General features: G+C 46.4%; 1 protein-coding gene across 3 annotated transcripts in view; it reads right to left on the minus strand.

Moving 5' to 3' along the window:
• The window catches only part of SPMIP9 (sperm microtubule inner protein 9), an 85,715-nt gene that overhangs the window by 9,076 nt on the left and 53,811 nt on the right, over nt 1-22,828 (minus strand). For 2 of the 3 annotated variants that reach the window (XM_065526831.1, XM_045368919.2), the window contains 2 exons: nt 12,988-13,106; nt 3,369-12,041 (listed from right to left, as the gene is read on the minus strand). In XM_065526831.1, coding sequence (XP_065382903.1) covers nt 3,369-3,371 — 3 coding nt within the window. In that variant the 5' untranslated portion in view covers nt 3,372-12,041; nt 12,988-13,106. Of the gene's footprint in view, nt 1-136; nt 2,453-3,368; nt 12,042-12,987; nt 13,107-22,828 lie in introns of those variants that run through there. The other variant, XM_045368918.3, reaches the window with a different exon arrangement.

Raw genomic sequence — 22,828 nt, forward strand, 5'->3', positions numbered from 1 at the left:
AAAACAAAAAAACCCCAAAACTATCATTCCAGAAAGATGAGAAGGAGGAGCCTTAAGGAGCCTGGCCCTTCCAGGGGCTTGCTGAGGCTACCCAACCCTGAGACCATCACAGGGGATAGTAACCCACATCACTCACCTGTCCCGGGTATTTCACACCTGCCATGGCAAAAGACCTAGACACAGACAAGTTGTTTAGCCCTGCTCTGCCACAGACAAGGAAAGCAGCCACTATCTTCAAGCTGTGCCAATGCAGCATGGCTGCCCCAGCTTTCTTAGCCCACTCCTCCCCATCTTCCCTGGGCTCCCACCCTGCATGTCACTCCATCATCAAGGGGTTGGTGGTGATACCAGGGTCCCTGGGGCAAAAGGGCTGGAGCAGGACTCAGGAAGAATGAGGGTTGTGTAGAAGATCACATTTACTGATCAGGTTTACTGTTTGAGAGGTATATCTGATCCTAGGGCAAGTGAAGTGCTGGTAAATGTTTAACAACCATGTTTTCAGGGAAAATAGGCCCTGGGTTTATAGCATCTGCTAATTTCTGTGGTGTAAATGCTCCTATCGTGGCTCATTTCAGGCTATCAACATAATATCATTGGCACTGAGTTGCACAGATATGCACAGGATGGGCTCTTGTGAGCCAGTATGAACTGGCTCCAGCTCACATGTTCCTCTGAACCAGGCCTCAGCACTTCCCCTGGATGGAGGAAGGCCCAGGCCTAGGACTCAGAGCCACCTTTATTCAGAGGGGAGTATCCAAGGTGAAGAAAGTTGCGAGACTCTGCATTCCCAGCTGAACGACAGTAGTTTGTAGGCCTAACTCCGACCCCTCCCTTCCAGCCCTGAAGTCCTAGCAGGGCCCTCGCTGCACAGACTGCTTGTGTGCATGGCCCCCTAGATCCTTGAGGGGTACTCCACTGCATTCCCAGGGAACCCTCCCCTAAGCCCCACTCCCTTCAGCAGACAGTGGCCCAGCAGGGTGGTGCTCAGATCTCAACAAACCCCTGTGTTCCCTTCCTTTTGCTCACAGACAGCTTCTCTCCTAGGGCTGGGGACCAGCTGCCATGCAGACACAGCCGACCCTTTCTTCTGCCAGGGCAAGACGACGCTCCTGCCCTCCCACCTCCAGGTGCCCTTGCCACATGGAGAGTCCTGTTGCTGTGTCCCACTGCCACGCCTGTCTTTGAGTTGAGCCCTGACCTATGATGAGGGTCCCTGTCATTGTGAGGTGGGTGGGTGGGTGGCTGCTCGGGCTGCCTGCAGGTCAGTTCCCCTGTCCCTGGCTCACCAGAGCCAACATGAGTCCTGGCAGCACTGGAAGGTCTTGGGGACCAGTGCTTTCTGACACTCTACAGAATCTCTCTATTCCTAGGAGAGAAAGGTAAATAGAGCCCACGTGGTTTATAACATCAGACTGTGTGTGACTAAATCCACTTCGCACCATAGACTGCCACCCAGGCCTCGGTTGCCTGACAGGCTGGCTCAAAATTGTCAAAATGTCATACTTTTTGACATTCATAGTGTGTGGCTACAATAAAAAAAAATATACAGAAACAAGCTTTGGTGAGGATATGGAGAAATTAAAACCATATGATTTAGCAAGACCACTTCTAGTTATAAACAAAAAAGAATTGAAAGCAAGGACTCAAATGGATACCTGTACCCCAATGTTCACAACAGCATGATTCACAATAGTCAAAAGGTAGAAACAACTTAAATGTCCTTCAGAGATGAATGGATTTGGGATATATGTACAATGGAATATTATTCAGCCTTAAAAGGGAGGCCGGGCGCAGTGGCTCATGCCTGTAATCCCAGCAACTTGGGAGGCCGAGGCAGGTGGGTTGCCTGAGGTCAGGGGTTCCAGACCAGCCTGACTAAATTGGAGAAACCCTGTCTCTACTAAAAATACAAAAATTAGCCAGGCGTGGTGGTGCATGCCTGTAGTCCCAGCTACTCAGGAGGCTGAGCCGAGATCACACCACTGCACTCCAGCCTGGGTGACAGAGTGAGACTCTGTCTCGAAACAAAATTTAAGAAAAAAAAAAAAAAAAGGGAAGGCAATTCTGACACTTGCTACAGCATGGATAAATCTTGAGGACATTATGCTAAGTGAAATAAAGCAAAATAAGCCGGTCACAAAAAGACAAATGCTGCGTGATTCCAGTTCTGTGAGGTACCTAGAGAAGTAAAATTCATAGAGATAGAAAATAGAATGATAGTTGCCAGAGACTGAGGGGAGGAACGGGGAGTTATTGTTTAATGGATATGAAGTTTTTGTTTCAGAATATTTTAAAACGTTCTGGGAGGCCGGGCGCGGTGGCTCAAGCCTGTCATCCCAGCACTTTGGGAGGCCGAGACGGGCGGATCACAAGGTCAGGAGATCGAGACCATCCTGGCTAACACGGTGACACCCCGTCTCTACTAAAAAATACAAAAACCTAGCCGGGCCAGGTGGCAGGCGCCTGTAGTCCCAGCTACTCGGGAGGCTGAGGCAGGAGAATGGCGTAAACCCGGGAGGCGGAGCTTATAGTGAGCCGAGATCCGGCCACTGCACTCCAGCCTGGGCGACAGAGCGAGACTCCGTCTCAAAAAAAAAAAAAAAAGTTCTGGGAATGGATGGTGGTGATGGTTGCCCATTGTGAATGTATTTAATGCCACTGAATTATGCACATAAAAGTGATTAAAATGGTAAACTTTGTTATATATGTTAAATTGTATATATATATTTGTGTATATTATATATTTTTATGTAATTATATATAAATATGTATATTTAATTATATATTATATTAAACATATATATGTTATATATTATATTATATATATATAATTTTTAAAAATATTCATGTATTTCTTTTTTTTTTTTTTTTTTTGAGACGGAGTCTCGCTCTGCCGCCCAGGCTGGAGTGCAGTGGCCGGATCTCAGCTCACTGCAAGCTCCGCCTCCCGGGTTCACGCCATTCTCCTGCCTCAGCCTCCCGAGTAGTTGGGACTACAGGCGCCTGCCACCGCGCCCGGCTAGTTTTTTGTATTTTTTAGTAGAGACGGGGTTTCACCGTGTTAGCCAGGATGGTCTCGATCTCCTGACCTCGTGATCCGCCCGTCTCGGCCTCCCAAAGTGCTGGGATTACAGGCTTGAGCCACCGCGCCCGGCCTAAAAAATATTCATGTATTTCTTCTCAGAACATACAAACTTATCTTCTCAGAGAATAGAAAACAGAGATTTCACTCAGTGACAAAGATGGACACAGCCAGTTCACCCTGTCCCCCCATCTACTTAGAAAATCCCCTGCGGGAGGGGATGCCTAGAGCACACAGCACCCCTTGGTGTGGGGCTGTGCACAGGTCTAAAGGCGCTCGACTTTACCATCCAAACAGGAAAACAGCTGTCCAGATGACAGGAAGATTCCACTGTCCGTAATCTTCATGGTGCCAGGTCCCCTGGGGCATCTAGGGCAACGATGCTGCTGCAGTTTATACAGTTACACAGTCAAGTCTGTGCCAAAGGAGGTCCCATCAGGCAGCCAGGTTTCTGTTCAGTCTGGGCAGCAATGCCAAATGGCTGCCCCCATAGCCTGGCATGAGCTGATGGCCCAGCGCAATCCCAAAGCAAAGAAGGGCAGAGCTGGGCCAAAAAACTGTGGTAATTTCCTCTCCCTGCCTCCAACAGCGTTGTCTGCTCCTTTTGCAGCCCCACACGCAGGCCTCCCGACCTGAGGGTCTGGGCTAGCGAGTCTGATTGTTTTCCTAAGCCCCCATAACCCAAGAATGAGGACCTGGAAAGAGGGATGTGAGGTTTCTGAAGAACAGGCATCAGGCAGCTTCGGAGATGCCCTCAGCCCACAGGAAGAGTGCTGTGTCAGGCAAAGATGGTCTCTTTCCAGCACTTCTTGGTGAGGATGGTGCCCGGCTTATGTTGGGCATCTGGGTTGTTGGCTAGTGGAAGACACTGGGCTTTCCAGGATGTCTTGCTTCAGCTCGTAGAACACAGCAGAGTCCTCTTTTGTGAGGAAGGTGATGGCCACCCTACTCTTGCCTGCTCGTCCCGTGCAGCCAATGGGGTGGATGTAATCTTCAATATTTTTGGCCATATCATAGTTGACAACCATAGACACATCTTGGATGTCAATACCACGACCAGCCACATCTGTAGCCACTAAAATATCCTTGGCCCCAGCCCTGAGGTTGGGATTTGAATAATCCACCTTCTTTAAGGGACACCTCCTCCATAAAGCTTTCCTTTATCTCACTAGGTGCCACCATAGACTCATTTATCCAACCAATATTTACTGAGCACTTATTTTGTGTTTGGGCATTGTTCTGAGCTTTATAGACACAAGAATGACAAAAATAGATGGAAATCTCTGCTTACATTCCAGTGAGATGAAAACACAGGCCGGGCGCGGTGGCTCAAGCCTGTAATCCCAGCACTTTGGGAGGCCGAGACGGGCGAATCACGAGGTCAGGAGATCGAGACCATCCTGGCTAACACAGTGAAACCCCGTCTCTACTAAAAAATGCAACAAACTAGCCGGGCGAGGTGGCGGGCGCCTGTAGTCCCAGCTACTCGGGAGGCTGAGGGAGGAGAATGGCGTAAACCCGGGAGGCGGAGCTTGCAGTGAGCTGAGATCCAGCCACTGCACTCCAGCCGGGGCGACAGAGCCAGACTCCGTCCCAAAAAAAAAAAAAAAAGAAAACACAGAGCAAACACAATAATAAGTAGGTCACCCTCCATAGATAGAGAAAATAAGCCAGGTGATGCACAAGAGAATGACTAGTGGCACTTCAGATGCGAGGTCCAAGAAGGTCTCTCCTAGAGGATGATGTTATAGTAGAGATCTGAAGCATGGGAAAGAACCAGCCATGCAAAGATCTGGAGGCTGATTCCAGAAACAGCAATCAGCTAGTGCAAAGCCTAAAGGCAGGAACCACTGAGAACAAGAAGAACGAGCCACGTGCCTAGAAAGAAGTGAATGATGGGCAAGGTCAAGAGATTGAGTCAGCTGGAAATCTCTGGCATTCCTCTTCTTTCTTTAATGGAATGCCAACTTCCCCTCAGAGAACTGCTTCTTGCCTTTCTTTGGTTTGAGTGTGTCCACAGAATTCATGTGTTAGAAATTTAGTCTCCAGCATGGCAGTGTTGGGAGGTGAGGCCTTTTAAGATTCAAGTAGGTGGTTAAGAGGGATTAATGCCGCTTTCTTGGGACTGCGTTAATTCTCGCCATAGTGAATGAGTTATTGCTGTCTCAGGACTGGATTAGTTACCCCAAGAGCCAGTTGTTATAAAGTGAGGCCGCCCCTTATGTTTCACCGCTTTTGCACACACTCACTTGCCCTCCCACTTTTGTACCACGTTATAATACAGTATGAAAGGCCTTGCCAGAAGCCGCTGCCATGCCCTTGAACTTCCTGACCTCAAAAACTGTGAGCCAAATAAACTTCTGGGTTTTGTTGTTGTTTTTGTTTTTTATAGAGATGGAGCCTTGCTCTGTTGCCCAGGCTGGAGTGTGCAATGGCACAATCTTGGTTCACTGCAATCTCTGCCTCTTGGGTTCAAGCAATCCTCCCACCTCAGCCTCCTGAGTAACTAGGATTATTGGCATGCACCACCACGCCTAACTAACTTTTTTTATATTTTTAATGGAGACAAGGTTCCACCATGTTGGCCAGGCTGCTCTCAAACTTCTGAACTCAATTCATCTGCCCGCCTCAGCCTCCCAAAGTGCTAGGATTACAGGCGTCAGCCACCAGGCCCAGCCTTAAACTTCTGTTTTTTATAAATTACCTAGTCTGTTGTATTCTGTTATAGCAACAAAAAATGGACTAGGACACTCCCGTTTGGGGATCACATGGTGTGGGTGGTGCTGATCGTACTCCAACTCTAAATGGGCACATTGCCACCAGAATATTCCACTCTCTAGGCCAGAGTGATTGATCCAGGGAGAGGCTCATGATCCAAGCTGGACTGATGAGTGCCATCCCTAGCTCTTGGGAAGGAAGAGCTGAAACAGCAGGCACTAAGAACCATGTGAGCCTCAAGCTGCCTGAAGCCACTGTGTAGAGAAAGTCAGGCCAATAATAAAATCAGCACAAAGAAAAAAATACCCAAGAGATAGAAACAGCAATAGCATTTTGACTAACACTGAGCCCCTGGATATAACCATGCCTGAAGTTTGACCTACATCTACACCTCGCAGTTTATGCGAACCGGTACATTCCCTTTCTTACTAATGCCAATTTCAGATGGGTTTCTGTAACTGTCAGCTGAAACAATACCTACAAATTCAAGGTTGGAGAGCTCACATAGTTATTTCTCCTAACTGTGGGATTCTTGAGGGAAAGAGCTGGATCTTCCTTTCTATTACTCAGTGCATGGACACTTAAGTGTGGGGATTTAAGAAGTGCTTGTGAATTAAATAAAACTGAAAGAGATGGCAAAGCCTAAGGCAAAGAACAGAGGGGCCACAGGGATAAGAGTAGAGGGGACAGCTGGGGCATAACAAGTGATTTTTGTGACCCAAGTATGTCTTTTTCAGAAAAATATTACCAAGTACACTTTTGGAGTCCTGAATTCAAATTCGGATACTTGCTATCCTCATGTCTTTGAGTAAATCATGTAAGATTAATAAAAGGCAGTCTGATCATCTGTAAAACAGAGGTAACATCTACCTGAAAAGAGCGTAGAAAGTCAACAGATATGTCTATGAAGGTGCTTAGTGTTCTTCATACCAGTATTTGCCCCCATATTTTTTGAGTTCCTGCTGTATCTCAGGCATTGTGCAAGGGCCTGGAATTATGGTAATGAAATAAAATAGAAATGGTCTCTGTCCTTATGAAGTTACAGTATGGTGGCAGATAAATATTCAAATCATCACACAAGTGAGTCTTTCATTACAATTTTGACAAGTGCCATGAAGGAGAAATGTGGAGTAGCGGAGGTTGATCCAGTCTTGGGATCTGGTCAGAGAAGACTTGCCTCAAGCAATGACATTTTAACTCGGTTCTAAAGGGGAAGGAGAGTTCTGTTCACTGCCCTACGGCAGGAAATGGACTTCCCAAGTGTAGGAGAGAAGCTGCTCTGCTGGAGCAGAGCCAGGAGGGACAAGGGCAGCTCCAGATGAGGCTGGAGAGGGGATGCTACCTCATCAAGCAAGGTATGGGAAGAACTTTTGACTTTATCCATTGTAGGCCACTGGAGGAGGAGGAGGAGGAGGATGATGATGATGATGATGATGATGATGATGATGGCTGGGACAGTTGGATGAGACGGCAGTCGATATGGAGAGAAGTGAGTAGGTTCAAGAGACGTTAGGAAAGTAGACCACATAGGATTTAATCATTATCAGGAAGAGGCAGTGGCAAGACAGAGTAGGTTCAAAAAGATTCCCAGATTTCTCAAATAAGCCATTGGAACTTGATGGTCCTTTGCTGAGGTGGGAAGGGCAGAAGGAGGCATCAGTTTGGGAAGTGCTATGGTTTCAATATTTGTCCCCTCCAAAATTCATGTGGAAATTTAATCTTCTATGTGGCAGGATTGAGAGGTGGGGACTTTACAAGGTGACTGAGTCATGAGGGCTCTTCATGAATTAATGAATTAATGGGTTAGTGGAGTAATGGGTTATCATGGGAGGGCAACTGGTGTCTTTAGAAGAAGAGGAAAAGAGGCCGGGCGCGGTGGCTCAAGCCTGTAATCCCAGCACTTTGGGAGGCCGAGGCGGGTGGATCACGAGGTCAGGAGATCGAGACTATCCTGGCTAACATGGTGAAACCCCGTCTCTACTAAAAATACAAAAAACTAGCCGGGCGTGGTGGCGGGCGCCTGTAGTCCCAGCTACTTGGGAGGCTGAGGCGGGAGAATGGCGTGAACCCGGGAGGCGGAGCTTGCAGTGAGCAGAGATCACGCCACTGCACTCCAGCCTGGGAGACACAGCGAGACTCCGTCTCAAAAAAAAAAAAAAAAAAAAAAAGAAGAAGAGGAAAACAAACCTGAGCTAGCACGTTAGCATGCCCAGCCCCTCACCAGGTGATGCTCTGCTCTACTTTGGGACTCTGAAGAGTTCCCACCAGCAGGAAGGCTGTCACCAGATACGGCCCCTTGGCCTTGGACATCTCAGCCTTTGTAACTGTGAGAAATAAATGACTTTTATTTATTAATTACCCAGTTTCAGATATTCTGTTATAAGCAACAGAAAATGAACTAATGCCAGGAATAAATCTGTGAGTGCAGTTGGGATCATATTCCAGTTGTGGAGCCTGTGTGGTTTCCAAGAAGAGGCGCGTAAACACCATGAGCAGAAGGGTTTATAGTTCAGAGAAGAAAGTTCTGAACATGTTATACACTCTGGAATTGCTGGATATGGGTGGTACTTGAAGCCAACAGGGAGGATGGACAATATCCCTAATTTAGGTACCGTAGCCTCCCAAGTAGCCCTGCAGAGCAACACTGCCCTGACACTAACAGGTATCCTGTGCCTCCCAAATGGAGCGTTCAAGGGCAGCAGAAGGGAAATCAGGCCAGAAGGATGATAAGGTCACTGGCACTTGTGCTCAGGCCTTGCTGGTCCATGTACTCGAGCCTCTTTTTAACCCCCTTTGTGTGCTACCTTCACTGCAGTCAGGTTTTTTTTTTGTCTTTTTTCCTTTTTTTTTTTTGAGATAGTCTCACTCTGTCACCCAGGCTGGAGTGCAGTGACACAATCTCGGCTTACTGCAACCTCTGCCTCCTGGGTTCAAGCGATTCTCCTGCCTCAGTCTCCTGAGTAGCTGGGATTATAGGCATGCACCACCACGCCCAGCTAGTTTCTGTATTTTTAGTAGAGACGGGATTTCATCATGTTGGTCAGGCTGGTCTCAAACTCCTGATCTCATGATCTGCTCGCCTCGGCCTCCCAAAGTGCTGGGATTACACGCGTGAGCCACTGCGCCCGGCATGTTTCTGCAGAATCTCTTAGCTTCAGTGCCAATGCAGCAACGTTAGTGCAACAAGCTGCAGGAGTGGCAGGGCCCTCAGCTCAGCCACCTGCTGGTTCTGGCAGTGTGGACAAGTCACTTCGCTCCCAGGAGCTCAGTGCCCTCTTCACTGAGATTGAAATCCTCAATGCCTGCACAGGCTTCCTCCACCCCAGACGACCACATAGTTACTGAACTTTGAGTGAGCTTGCCCTGAAACACTGCGAAACATGTTGTACCAATTTTTAAGTTTTTACAATGCAATACATGTGACTTTTTCTGAAGTTCAAAACGGGTAAATGTTTTCATGGTTCTCATTTTCTCCTTTAGCAGCAGGCAAGGGAGAATCTTTCCCTACATTTGTAAGAGATGAAAAATAACCCAGAAAGCAAATCCTGCTTTTGTTTTTTTAAAGTTTAAATCACATCCAAATTTTGGGTTCAAATTGTGTAAGGTGGCCGGGCGCGGTGGCTCAAGCCTGTAATCCCAGCACTTTGGGAGGCCGAGGCGGGTGGATCACGAGGTCAGGAGATCGAGACTATCCTGGCTAACATGGTGAAACCCCGTCTCTACTAAAAATACAAAAAAACTAGCCGGGCGTGGTGGCGGGCGCCTGTAGTCTCAGCTACTTGGGAGGCTGAGGCGGGAGAATGGCGTGAACCCGGGAGGCGGAGCTTGCAGTGAGCCGAGATCACGCCACTGCACTCCAGCCTGGGAGACACAGCGAGACTCCGTCTCAAAAAAAAAAAAAAAAAAAAAAAAAAAATTGTGTAAGGTAAGATAAACCAAATTATATTATTTAAAAAAAAAACACTCATATAGAAATATGAGTGTATTTCTAGAAGCATGGTTATGTTAAAATAAACATTATTTTAAAGGATGCAAAAAAAGGTGTATGGACAAGATCCAATAAACAGGTTATACAAAGCAGGGGCACACCAAAGGCCCTCAACAGGCATCATTCCTCCTTCTCCCCTGCTACCTCCAGTGAGGATACTCACCTCTAAATCTAAATATCTATACTGAGAAAATAACCCCATACATGTACAACAGGGTTAGATGTGAAAACTAAAGAAGAAAAATATCAATTACTTAACACCTAGTCTGGTATGCTGTAGGAGTTAAATTATCGTAACCTTCATTCATTCGACGGAAATAGGAACAAGAACACCCCAAAAGTCATCTGAGAGTGACTCCCACATCTCCTACCATAGCCTGGAGAGAGCTGGGCCCCAAATTTCGGCCTATGCAAATTCAGTATGTTAATATTGTTAAATCACAGGAGGAAATTCTTCTCCCCAATCAGAAGCCCTCAACTTCCTCTAGGTTTATATTAAAGGGATTACAATCCATTTCCTTCCTAATACGGCTAATGCGCTATGGGAAGCCCTCAGGCCAGGGATTAAAGCATTTATGCCTTTAATTAGGAGCAACCCTTCCCTTAGAGCCTGAAACACAAACAGCAGGTCGACACTACAAAGGCCTCCTCCCCAGCGCAGTGGGGATATTGCTCCCTCTCCAGGAGCCTGGAGCCTCCAAGAGCTTAGCAAACACTGCCTTTCCCAAACGAGATGTCTTAGCCAGGAGGGCCCTCGTCAGAAATAGAAACCCCTTCACCTGAAGAACAAACAAACAAAAAACAGATCTCGAGTTAATTCAGGATCAGCCCCTGCCGCACAGCAGGGAAGGCGAGAGGAATCCATTTCGTTAAGGGGCCCTGCGGAATCTCCAGATCTCCAGGAGGGATCCGGGACGCTGATTGTCCCACCGCTGCAAACACACTGGGTCATTAGCTTTCAAGTGGATGGCTCTGAAAATTAAGATGTGATTGTGCTTCGGAGAGGTGTGTCCCCAACTGGATGCCTTCAGGAGCCCCACACACAGGGTCTGTCATCCTTTTCCATTCTAGATTCATAGAAACTAGCTGGGTCACCTAGCACAGGGTTTCTCCAAGGGCAGCCCAATGACCCTCTTCTTCAGAGTCTCCTGTGATACATATTAAAATGCAGATTTCTGCTGCCACACTTGTGTCAGAAACTCTGGGAAATGAAGCCAACCCTGGACTTTTAACAAGCTTTATTGGAGATTCTGTGATCCTTACGCATGGGTAAGAGGACCATGGCTGCGCCACCCCCACTGTTTATAGATGGAGGAGCTGAGGCCCAAAATCTTCCAGGGGTGGACAGAGGCAGACAGCCAATCAAAGGTCTGGTCTCGGATGCTTTCGTGGTGGTGGATGTGCACAGTACCTGAGAAATGATACCAGGCGCAGTGGCTCACGCCTGTAATCCCAGCACTTTGGGAGGTCGAGGCGGGCAGATCATGAGGTCAAGAGTTCGAGACCAGCCTGACCAACATGGTGAAATTGTTGAACTGAGATAAGAACTTGGGACCTTTTGCTTCATTTGTTCAACGCACAAGTATTGACTGTCTTTGGTGAGCGAGGCATGGTGCTAGATGCTGTGTGTGTGTGTGTGTGTGTGTGTGTGTGGTCATAGGAAGGAAGGTGTTGGTGGATGATGATAAAAGATGAGAAACGCTGTGTTCCTGCCATCCAGCACTTGACACACTGGGAGGGAGAGGAAGCAGGAAGTGTCCAAAGAAAGCACATGCAGGGCAGTGCAGAGGCAGGCCAGGGTCATCTGGAGTTGAGGGAGACTGAAGAAATGGCAGAGAACAGGTAGCGATGAAATCAAGTGTTAGATGAGGAGCATCCTTCTCTTGTCCAAATTTGGTTCATCCCTGAAGCCTCAGCCACTGCCTGGCTTCTGGTGGGAACCATTTCCTGACTGCTCATTCTCACCCACATCCCTTTTCTCTGAACATTTATGGCACTTCAGCAGATATTTGTCACTTACTTTATGCCATGTCCATGTCTTTGTTTAGTTGTGCTTTTTTTTTTTTTTTTTTTTTTTTTTTGCTTCCCCCACAAAAAACTATTTGAGCTGCCTTTTTCCTCTTGACTTCCTCTGAGCCTGCTAGACCCTCCATAATGCTCTTTGATTGTATAGGGGATATTTAAAAGTCAGGCTGGAAAGGCATCTGGGGCTGTGCAATGAAGACCTTCAGTGCTGGACTTTCATGGGGGAGGCTGAATGCAGAGAGGAAAAAGTTTTAGAGTCAGATGATTTTGCACTTGAACTCAGCTTTACCACTTACAAACTGTGTGTCTTCAAGTAAGTTACTTATATTCTCTCTTCAGTTTCCTTCTGAAGTGGTAAAGTAGGGCTAAAAATGTCTGCCGTGCAGGAAAATACAGTAAAACTCGAAATACCCTGCCCAGCCCAGTGCCTGATATCGAGTACATGCTCAATAAATGAGAGTGAGCATGGAATATGTCACTCAACAGTAACATGATGCAAGGGACCTTTCAAGAAGACCTGTGTGGGGTAAGTATGCGGCGCAGACAGGAAAGAAGAGAATGCAGAAGAAATGATGGCCGGGCACGGTGGCTCACACCTATAATTCCAGTACTTTGGGAGGCTGAGGCAGGTGGATCACCTGAGGTCAGGAGTTCAAGACCAGCCTGACCAATATGGTGAAACCCCGTCTCTACTGAAAAATACAAAAAATTAGCTGGGCATGGTGGCGGGCGCTTGTAGTCCTAGCTACTCGGGAGGCTGAGACAGGAGAATTGCTTGAACCCAGGAGGCAGAGGTTGCAGTGAGCTGAGATCACGCCACCACACTCCAGCCCTGGGTGACAGAGTGAGACTCCATCTCCAAAAACAAGGAATGACAATAGCCAGAGGCTCCTACAACTCCCCAGGCACTTGAGAATTGACTGAACATTCGGTAGTAACAGTAACAACAGGGCAATCCTCTGTGCTGGGTACTGTCCTGACAGCTTTATGTGGATTTGATTTACTTAATCATCACCTTAGGCCGGGCATGGTGGCTCACGCCCGTAATCCCAGAACTTTGGGAGGCTGAGGTGGGTGGATCATCTGAGGTCAGGAGTTTAAGACCAGCCTGGCCAACATGGAGAAACGCCATCTCTACTAAAAATACAAAATTAGTCGGGTGTGGTGTGCATACCTGTAATCTCAGCTACTTGGGAGGCTGAGGCAGAAGAATTGCTTGAATCCGGGAGGCAGAGGTTGCAGGGAGCTGAGATTGCGCCATTGCACTCCAGCCTGGGCAACAAAAGCGAAACTCTGTCTCAAAAAAAAAAAAAAAAAAATTAGCCAGGCATAGTGGTGCACACCTATAATCTCAGCTACTCCAGAGGCTGAGGCAGAAGAATTGCTTGAACCTGGGAGGCAGAGGCTGCAGTGAGCCAAGATTGTGCCACTGCACTTCAGCCTAAGAGACAGAGCGAGACTCCATCTCAAAAACAAAACAAAACAAACACACAAACAACAACAAAAAATCACCCTGTTTCATATATATTATATGTATATATGTTTGTATACATTTTATATGTATTTTTATATATATATATCTCCACACATACATGGAGAGAAAGAGATTTATTACAGGAATTGGTTCACATGATTATGGAGGATAAGAAGTCCCACACTGCCATCAGTAAGCTGGAGAACCAGGTAAACTGGTAGTGTCATTCAGTCTGAGTCTGAAGGCCTGAGAACCAGAGCACCCATGTACATAAGGGCCGGAGAAGACAAGATACCTCAGCCTGAACAGCCAGAGAGCAAATTTGCCTTTTTCTGCTTTTTTGTTCTATTTAGGCTAACCCCAGTGGATTGGATGACACCTGCCCACATTGAGAAGGGTATTCATCTGTACTTGGTCTACCAATTGAAATGCTAATCTCTTCCGGAAATGCCCCCAGAGACATACCCAGAAATAGTGTTTTGCCAGCTATCTGGGCATCCCTTAGCCCAGTATTTTTAAAACAATTAACCTCTGTCATCAGAGGCAAGCTGAAACATAAAATTAGCCAACACAGTAAATAACTTGCTCAGGTTCACACACAGTTAAGTGACGGGAGGAAGATTCTAGCCTCAGCTGCCAGGAGTCAGAGTTCACATTTTCAACCACAGTGTCTATGGCCTCTGCATACCTGGTGAGAAAAAGGTCTAAAGAGGGCAATCCAGGCCGGGCGCGGTGGCTCAAGCCTGTAATCCCAGCACTTTGGGAGGCCGAGGCGGGTGGATCACGAGGTCAGGAGATCGAGACTATCCTGGCTAACATGGTGAAACCCCGTCTCTACTAAAAATACAAAAAACTAGCCGGGCGTGGTGGCGGGCGCCTGTAGTCTCAGCTACTTGGGAGGCTGAGGCGAGAGAATGGCGTGAACCCGGGAGGCGGAGCTTGCAGTGAGCCGAGATCACACCACTGCACTCCAGTCTGGGAGACACAGCGAGACTCCGTCTCAAAAAAAAAAAAAAAAAAGAGGGCAATCCATATGCTGGAATTTGGGGGATGGTTTTTATTTTAAACAATTTCTAAAACATTCAAAGAGAAAATTGGCTCCTGATCTGGAAGCTCTGGTGTTCTATGGGGCATAAACAATTCAGAGCATCAACATCAAACAAGACCATTGTGACCATGATGGATGAAGACAAAAACAAGGCTCCTCCATAGCCATGTCTCAACACAGACAAAACATGAACATTGTCCAAGACAGACACAAAAATAACCAAAAACTTCCTATCCAGCCTAATGGTAACTGCTGCTTCTTTAGCCTTGACTTTTTCCTCCTGCCTGATAGGTAAGAATTATTAGACCAGGCACGGTGGCTCATGCCTGTAATCCTAGCACTCTGGAAGGCCGAGGCAGGTGGATCAACTGAGGTCAGAAGTTTGAGACCAGCCTGTCCAACATGGTGAAACCCCATCTCTACCAAAAATACAAAAATTAGCCGGGAGTGGTAGCAGGTGTCTGTACTCCCAGTTATTTGGGAGGCTGAGGCAGGAGAATCACTTGAACCCAAGGGGCAGAGGTTGCAGTGAGCCGAGTTGCACCACTTCACTCCAGCCTGGGCGAAAGGGCGAGATACCATCTCAAAAATAAGATCACAGAATTACATCTGCTTCCAGAGCAAAACCCGACTCTCTTAAACCCTCCCCCAAATCACCTGACACAAGCTCAAATCCTAGAATAGATTTTTATTTTTATTTATTTATTATTATTATTTTTTTGGACACAGGATCTTACTCTGTCACCCAGGCTGAGTGCAGTGATGCAATCATGGCTCACTACAGCCTCAACCTCCCAGGCTCAGACAATCCTCCCACCTCAGCCTCCCAAGGGAGACCACAGGTGTGTGTGCCACCATGCCCAGCTAATTTTTGTATTTCTGTAGAGACGGGGTTTTGCCATGTTGCCTAGGCTGGTCTCTAACTCCTGGGCTCAAGCAATTCACCAGTCCCAGCCTCCCAAAGTGCTGGGATTATAGGCATTAGCCACTGTCCCCAGCCAATTATATATACTTTTTTTTTTTTTTTTTCTGAATTGGAGTCTTGCTCTGTCACGCAGGCTATAGTGCAGTGGCACAATCTCGGCTCACTGCAACCTCTGCCTCCCGGGTTCAAGCGATTCTCCTACCTCAGCCTCCCAAGTAGCTGGGATTACAGGCGTATGCCACCACACCTGGCTAATTTTTGTATTTTTAGTAGAGATGGGATTTCACCATGTTGACCAGGCTGGTCTTGAACTCCTGACCTCATGATCCACTCACCTTGGCCTCCCAAAGTGCTGAGATTACAGGCATAAGCCACCACGCCTGGCCCAATTATAGATACTTTCTAACACCCTATTCCAAAAGCTTCCCATTTTATGTGTTATTTGCTACTAGAAATAAACTCAAATTTGTTCAATTCCAGGTGGGTCCCTCATGATCTTTGGATGGAAGTCACTGATAACCTATTGAACATCCCAGTGTTTCAGTATCCAATCTGTTTCTCAGACTGCCTCTCCCAGTAAGAAGGAAATGTCATTGAAAGTGGTTCCAATGCCGGGCGTGGTGGCTCACGCCTGTAATCCCAGCACTTTGGGAGGCCGAGGCGGGCGGATCACAAGGTCAGGAGATCGAGACCACGGTGAAACCCCGTCTCTACTAAAAATACAAAAAATTAGCCGGGCGCAGTTGTGGGCGCCTGTAGTCCCAGCTACTCGGGAGGCTGAGGCAGGAGAATGGCGTGAACCCGGGAGGCGGAGCTTGCAGTGAGCCGAGATCGCGCCACTGCACTCCAGCCTGGGCGACAGAGCCAGACTCCGTCTCAAAAAAAAAAAAAAAAAAAAAAAAAAAAAGAATTGCAGTCTCTACCAGTCACTGTGCTAGACACGGCGACTGTTCTACCACTGGATCTTCACAACTCTTTGATGCTGTAACGATTCTCACCCTCACTTTTAAAGAGGACGCTCTCCCCTTTCTGCTGAGGAGCTCTGACAAACACAGTGCATCGTCAAGGCTATGCTGTGGTTGGGAACTCAGAAAGTGTCACTGGCATCATCTTTGCCTGCTTCATTTTTGTGTTTGTCAGATCTCAGCAGAAAGGGGAAAGCATTCTCTTTAAAAGTGGGAGTGAGGCCGGGCATGGTGACTCACGCCTGTGATCCCAACACTTTGGGAGGCCAAGGCAGGCAGATCACTTGAGGTCAGGAGTTCGTGACCAGCCTGGCCAACCGGGTGAAATCCCGTCTCTACTAAAAATACAAAATTAGCCAAGTGTGGTGGCGGGTGCCTGTAGTCCCAGCTACTCAGGAGGCTGAGGCAGGAGAATGACTTGAACTTGGGAGGTGGAGGCTGCAGTAAGCCTAGATTGCACCATTGCACTTCAGCCTGGGCAATAGAGTGAGACTGTCTCAAAAAAAAAAAAAAAAAAAAAAAAAAAAAAAGTGAGGTGAGAATCATAACAGCACCAAATAATTGTTGAGAAGATCCAGTGGTAGAACAGTTGCCACGTCTAGCACAGTGACTGGTAGAGAGACTGCAATTCTTAATTGGTTTTATTTTCTTGTTCAGAAAAGCTTCAATTTGTTCTGCAAGACTCAAAAACTATTTTAAAACTTCATCCTGATTATCAGCTTCTTTCTATTCTATGACTGTGGGATCAAATTACACAACATAGACGAGACATGACGTGTTCGGTACCTTCATATCATATATTTTCCTAATAAAGAAAGCTTACTATTTTAAAAATTAAACATATTTTTTAAATGAACTTCTGTTTCAAAGAATTTTAATCTTTTTATATGTTTAGCAAAGGATTAGGCATTTCACAGAATAAAAATACACAAATGACCCATAAACGCATCATTGTAAATAAAAGGAGTGCAAATAAACATATGATACAATTTTCCACCTATCGGAGTGCCAAAAGAACATTTAAATTTTCTACCTATCGGAGTGCCAAAAGAATGTTTAAAATGTAATTTTCCAGTACTGACATGAGGAAATAGGTACTTGCTCATCACTATCGATACAAGTATAAACGGCCATAACTTTTTTGAAGGCAATTGGAGGTACCTGCCAAAAATGTAAATGACTCCACCCTTTAACCTAGCAATTACACTTCTAGGTGTTGGTCTTACATTAATGATCACTCACTTGTGCAAAGACAGGCATGACATGGTTTGTCATGGCACTGCTTGAATTAGCAAAAACCTGCAACAACCCAACTCTACACCAGCAGAAACTGATTTTAAAAATATGGGTGCATGCCAGGGAATTTATCGGCAACAATAGGAAAAAAAGAAAAGAATATGAGTGCACACATACTATGAAATACTAGCATGTCTTTAAAGAAAATAAGGTCTATTTTCAAATGAACAGAAACAGAAGGATGTCCATGTCCATGCGAGAAACCATTTCTGTGAAAATGTTTAAAATAATGTTGGTAGCCTTGGGGATACCTGAATAAAATCCTTTGGCCCAAAGGCCTGGAAATGGAATACAAAATAACAGCCCTAGGCCAGGCACAGGGGCTCAAGCCTATAATCCCAGCACTTTGGGAGGCTGAGAGGGGAGGATTGCTTAATGCCAGGAGTTTGAGACCAGCTTGAGCAACAGATCTTGTCTTTACAAGAAAAATAGGGCACAAAATAATTCCCTCATCCTTTGACTGCTCCGTAACTACTGATTGCAGTTGTGGATGATGACGATGGTAGTTATGATGATAATGTGATCTATGCCCAAAATAACTGGAAGAAGGATACTGCCCCTAAAAGATCTTGTTCTAACAGTTTCTGCAACATATTAGCAGAGCTTATTTTGTCTTCTCATACTTCTGTCAGCTTTCCAAATTCTTTCAAATGCTTTTTGGGACATGAGGCCAGGGTCAGTGCTGGGTCGGGCCATTTAGATGTTGAAAGGGCAAGGTGATCAGTAAGTCACGCCCCCATTCTCTCCCTGTCTGACCTGGCACGGGAGGCGTAATCTATGAGAGCATCTCCCTCATGCCATCACGTTGGAATTGAAGTGCGGAGAGGAGCACCTTCCCCAGAAACCGCGTTGACAGATCGGTCAGTCACTTTGAGGTCAGCCCCCTCCTACCTCAGCGCAAACCTGGCAGCAAGAGGTTGAGAAAAAGCTTGATGGTTCTGGTCATAAACACTTTCAAGGTAAATTGATGGATCTTAAAGTGTGGTCCTTGCATTTCCAGGGCTGATTGCTAAGAATACAGAATATCAAGTCCCCACTTCCTATCTTCCAAGTCAGAATTTGATGAGGGAGGCTGGAGTGAGGCACAGGAATCAGCATTTTAAACAAGCTCTCAAGGGAATTATTTTGTGCCCTAAAGTTTGGAAACAACTGAGGAAGACCTTGATGATATTTTGCCCATGGCCGAGTCTTTCAGAATCCCATTTTGTCTGATTATATCTTTGTGTGAAGCATTTTTGCAAGCAGTCAAGTGACGCTATATCTATTCCATTACCCTGGTTTAGAAAATAATTAGAAATAAATGAAGGTTTATTTTCACTGGGCTCCTCCATGTATATTCCAGTGATATTAGATATAAGGCAACCCCAAACACAACAATAATAACATTTAGAAAAGAAATAAGAAAACTTCAAGACAAATTACATAGATACAAGCCATTTACCAATTACTTCATTATTAAATATTTATTAAATAACTCAAATATGTATATATGTATAAATATGTTTATCTTCAGCTCTCAGATATTTCCTATTTGTATTCATTTGTAGTATGTAGTATTTAGTGATACAATTTTGTTTTTCCCTACTCTTCCCAGCAAAATCTTGAGTGTAACTGTGTCATTGGTTAAAACCATTTAACCACCTATGTGTAACAGCTTTTTTTTTTTTTAATCATTTTCTTCCTTCCTCCCTTCTTTCCTTTCTTTCTTTTCTTTTCTTTTCTTTTTTTTTTTTTTTTTTTCAGATGTAGTCTCAGTCTGTCACCCAGGCTGGAGTGCAATGGCATGATCTCAGCCCCCTGCAACCTCCATCTCCTGGGTTCAAGCAATTCTCCCACCTCAGCCTCCCGAGTAGCTGAGATTATAGGCACACACCATCATGCCCAGCTAATTTTTGTATTTTTGTAGAGACGGGGTTTCGCCATGTTGGCCAGGTTGGTCTTGAACTCCTGACCTCAGGTGATCCCCCCTCCTCGGCCTCCCAAAGTGCTGGGATTACAGGCGTCAGCCCCTGTGCCAGGCCCCTTCCTTCCTTTCTTCCAATATTTATTGAGCACCTGCTACGTACCCAGCATTGGGAATTTATTAGAGAACAAAGGACAGGTTTACCTATTCATATAGTGTATGTGTAGGATATACAATTACATAAATATAACTTCATGAAGAATTAGAAATAATGCATAAAACCCTGATCCACAGCCATTCCTAATGATAACTCTATGCAGAAAACACAGACTTAGGTTTAAACTTAGTGTTCTTTCTTTGTTTGTTTTTGAGACAGAGTCCCACTCTGTCACCCAGGCTGGAGTGCAGTGGCACAATCTTGGCTCACTGCAACCTCCACTTTCTTTTTTTTTTTTTTTTGAGACGGAGTCTGGCTCTGTCGCCCAGGCTGGAGTGCAGTGGCCGGACCTCAGCTCACTGCAAGCTCCGCCTCCCGGGTTCCTGCCATTCTCCTGCCTCAGCCTCCCGAGTAGCTGGGACCACAGGCGCCCGCCACCTCGCCCGGCTAGTTTTTTGTATTTTTAGTAGAGACGGGGTTTCACCGTATTAGCCAGGATGGTCTCGATCTCCTGACCTCGTGATCCACCCGTCTCGGCCTCCCAAAGTGCTGGGATTACAGGCTTGAGCCACCGCGCCCGGCTGCAACCTCCACTTTCTAGGTTCAAGCGATTCTCCTGCCTCAGCCTCCTCAGTAGCTGGGATTACAGACACATGCCACCATGCCTGGCTAGTTTTTTTTTTTTATTTTTTTGAGACGGAGTCTCACTCTGTCTCCCAGGCTGGAGTGCAGTGGCTCAATGGGCTCACTGCATGCTCTGCCTCCCAGGTTCACGCCATTCTCCTGACTCAGCCTCTGGAGTAGCTGGGACTACTGGCGCCCGCCACCACGCCTGGCTAATTGTTTTGTATTTTTAGTAGAGATGGTGTTTCACCATGATAGCCAGTATGGTCTCAAACTCCTGACCTCAAGTGATCCAACCACCTCAGCCTCCCAAAATGCTGGGATTATAGACGTGAGGCACCGCGCCCAACCTAAACTCAGTGTTCTATAATTTGTTAGTGTGATTCCCAGGCAGGTAACATAAATCCTCATCCCCTTTCAGAAAATGCAGATAAAAATGCCAACCTTGGGCCGGATGCGGTGGCTCACACCTGCAGTCCCAGCACTTTGGGAGGCCGAGACAGGCGGATCATGAGGTCAGGAGATCGAGACCATCCTGGCTAACACGGTGAAACCCCGTCTCTACTAAAAATGCAAAAAATTAGCCGGGCGAGGCGGCGGGCGCCTGTAGTCCCAGCTACTCGGGAGGCTGAGGCAGGAGAATGGCGTGAACCCGGGAGGCGGAGCTTGCAGTGAGCCGAGATCGAGCCATTGCACTCCAGCCTGGGCGACTAAGCGAGACTCTGTCTCAAAAAAAAAAAAAAAAAAAAAAGAAATAGTACGTACAAAGCACCTGGTACAGCTCAATAAATTGTAGCCATCCATATCCCTCACCTCAGCCAAAACCCAACTCTATATATATGTGTACACACACACACACACACACATATAGAGAGGATTTATGTATCCATGCTCAATATCTCTGCCCTTTGCCCAGGCACCATCATTTCTAGTGAGATGGACCCCTGCAAATGGGCTTCCAATTAGCTTTTCTACCTCTGCTCCATTTTCCACCCTGCCAACAGGGTCATCTCTCTAAAGGCCAATCCAGTGTATTCATGCCAGTCAGAACCTTAGATGTGCCCTGCTGCCCTAAGGATAAAGGTGAACCTCTTCACTTAGTCCTCATGGCCCTTCTCGTTCTGGTCCCTGCTCACCTCTCTGTCACGCCTCTTTACTCCCACTAACAGCATTACATTCAAGTCACACCCTCAGACATGCTAAGCCATCTCTTGGCTCTAGGCCTTTAGACACTCTTCCTCCTCCTCTTCATCTGGCTAGCAAACTCCTCACCATCTTGTCACTTCTTCCAGGAAGCTCTCCATGATGCCCACTAGAGCATGCTAGGTGCCTTTGTGGTACTCCCGGGGCACCTGGACTTCCTCTGTCAGTCATGGGCTTATCACATGTCCTGGTGGCTGGCCGTTTATTAGTACACAGCCTCTGGGGTCAGTTCGCGGGAGTTCAGCTTCCAGCCTTGACACTTAGCCACAAAGCCTTAAATAAGTTACTTAACTACACTGGGCCTCAGTTTTCTCAATTGTTGTAGACAATAACAGTACCTACCCCACAGGTTTGTGGTAAGAATTAAATGAGAACATGCATGTAAATTGATTAGCACCTATTAGGAATTCAATAAAGAATGCAATAAATTATTATATTTGCCTTAATCACTAAGGATAGGGGCTATGATTGCCTTCCCAATATCTATTCCATCCTACCACCATTGCATTTGGGTAGAATAACCTTCCCCACCAGCTCCACAGATGGGATCTGATTAGTTCAAGAGTAAACTACAGCGTGCGTTAGAATCACCTGGAGGGCTTGCTGAGCACAAGTTGCCAAGCTCTCCCCACAGAGTTGCTGATTCCATTTCTGATCCCAAGGATTTGCACTTCTAGCAAATTCCCAGGGGATGCTGATAACTGCTGGCCGGGAGGCCACACTTAAAGTAACACTGGTCTAAATCAATCAGGATATCTTATTTCCTTTGCCTTATGATTGAGTCAGGGATGGGCTTGGATCTGTGGATTCAATCACATGGATGCATGATTGCAGGAGAATGCCCCCTCCCGCCTCCCCAGTATAAAGCAACAGCTGCAGATACTGCTGGTAACCAAACTGAAACCATGAACAAAAAAGAAGTCAACCCTAGGCTGTAACTGACACACAGAAAAGAGAAGGCCCAAGAGAATCACAAAGAAACCAAGTAGGAGCCTGGCTGAATGGTGCGGGAAGCCACAAATGCCTCGTGAATTACTGGGGATAATGTGTTCCTTTTATTGTTTAAGTCAGTTTTTGTTGAGTTTTCTGTTACTTGCAACCAAAATATTACTGATACAATATTACCAGCTCTGTGAAGGTAAGAACTGCATTTGGCCCTTCAATATTCCATGCTAGATCTGAGTATGGCACACAAAGTGGGTGCTCAGTAAACATATTTTGGCCCAACATGGTGGCTCACACCCATAATCTCAGAGCTTGGGGAGGCCAAATTGGGAGAATCATATGAGGCCAAGAGTTCAAGACCAGCCTGGGCAACATAGCGAGACTCCATTTCTACAAAAAATACAAAAATTATCCAGGTGTGTGGCACGTATTTGTAGTCCTAGCTACTCAGGAGGCAGAGGTAGGAGGATCACTT

This window comes from Macaca fascicularis, chromosome 13, assembly GCF_037993035.2.
Source record: "Macaca fascicularis isolate 582-1 chromosome 13, T2T-MFA8v1.1".
Classification (NCBI taxonomy): Eukaryota; Metazoa; Chordata; class Mammalia; order Primates; family Cercopithecidae; genus Macaca; species Macaca fascicularis.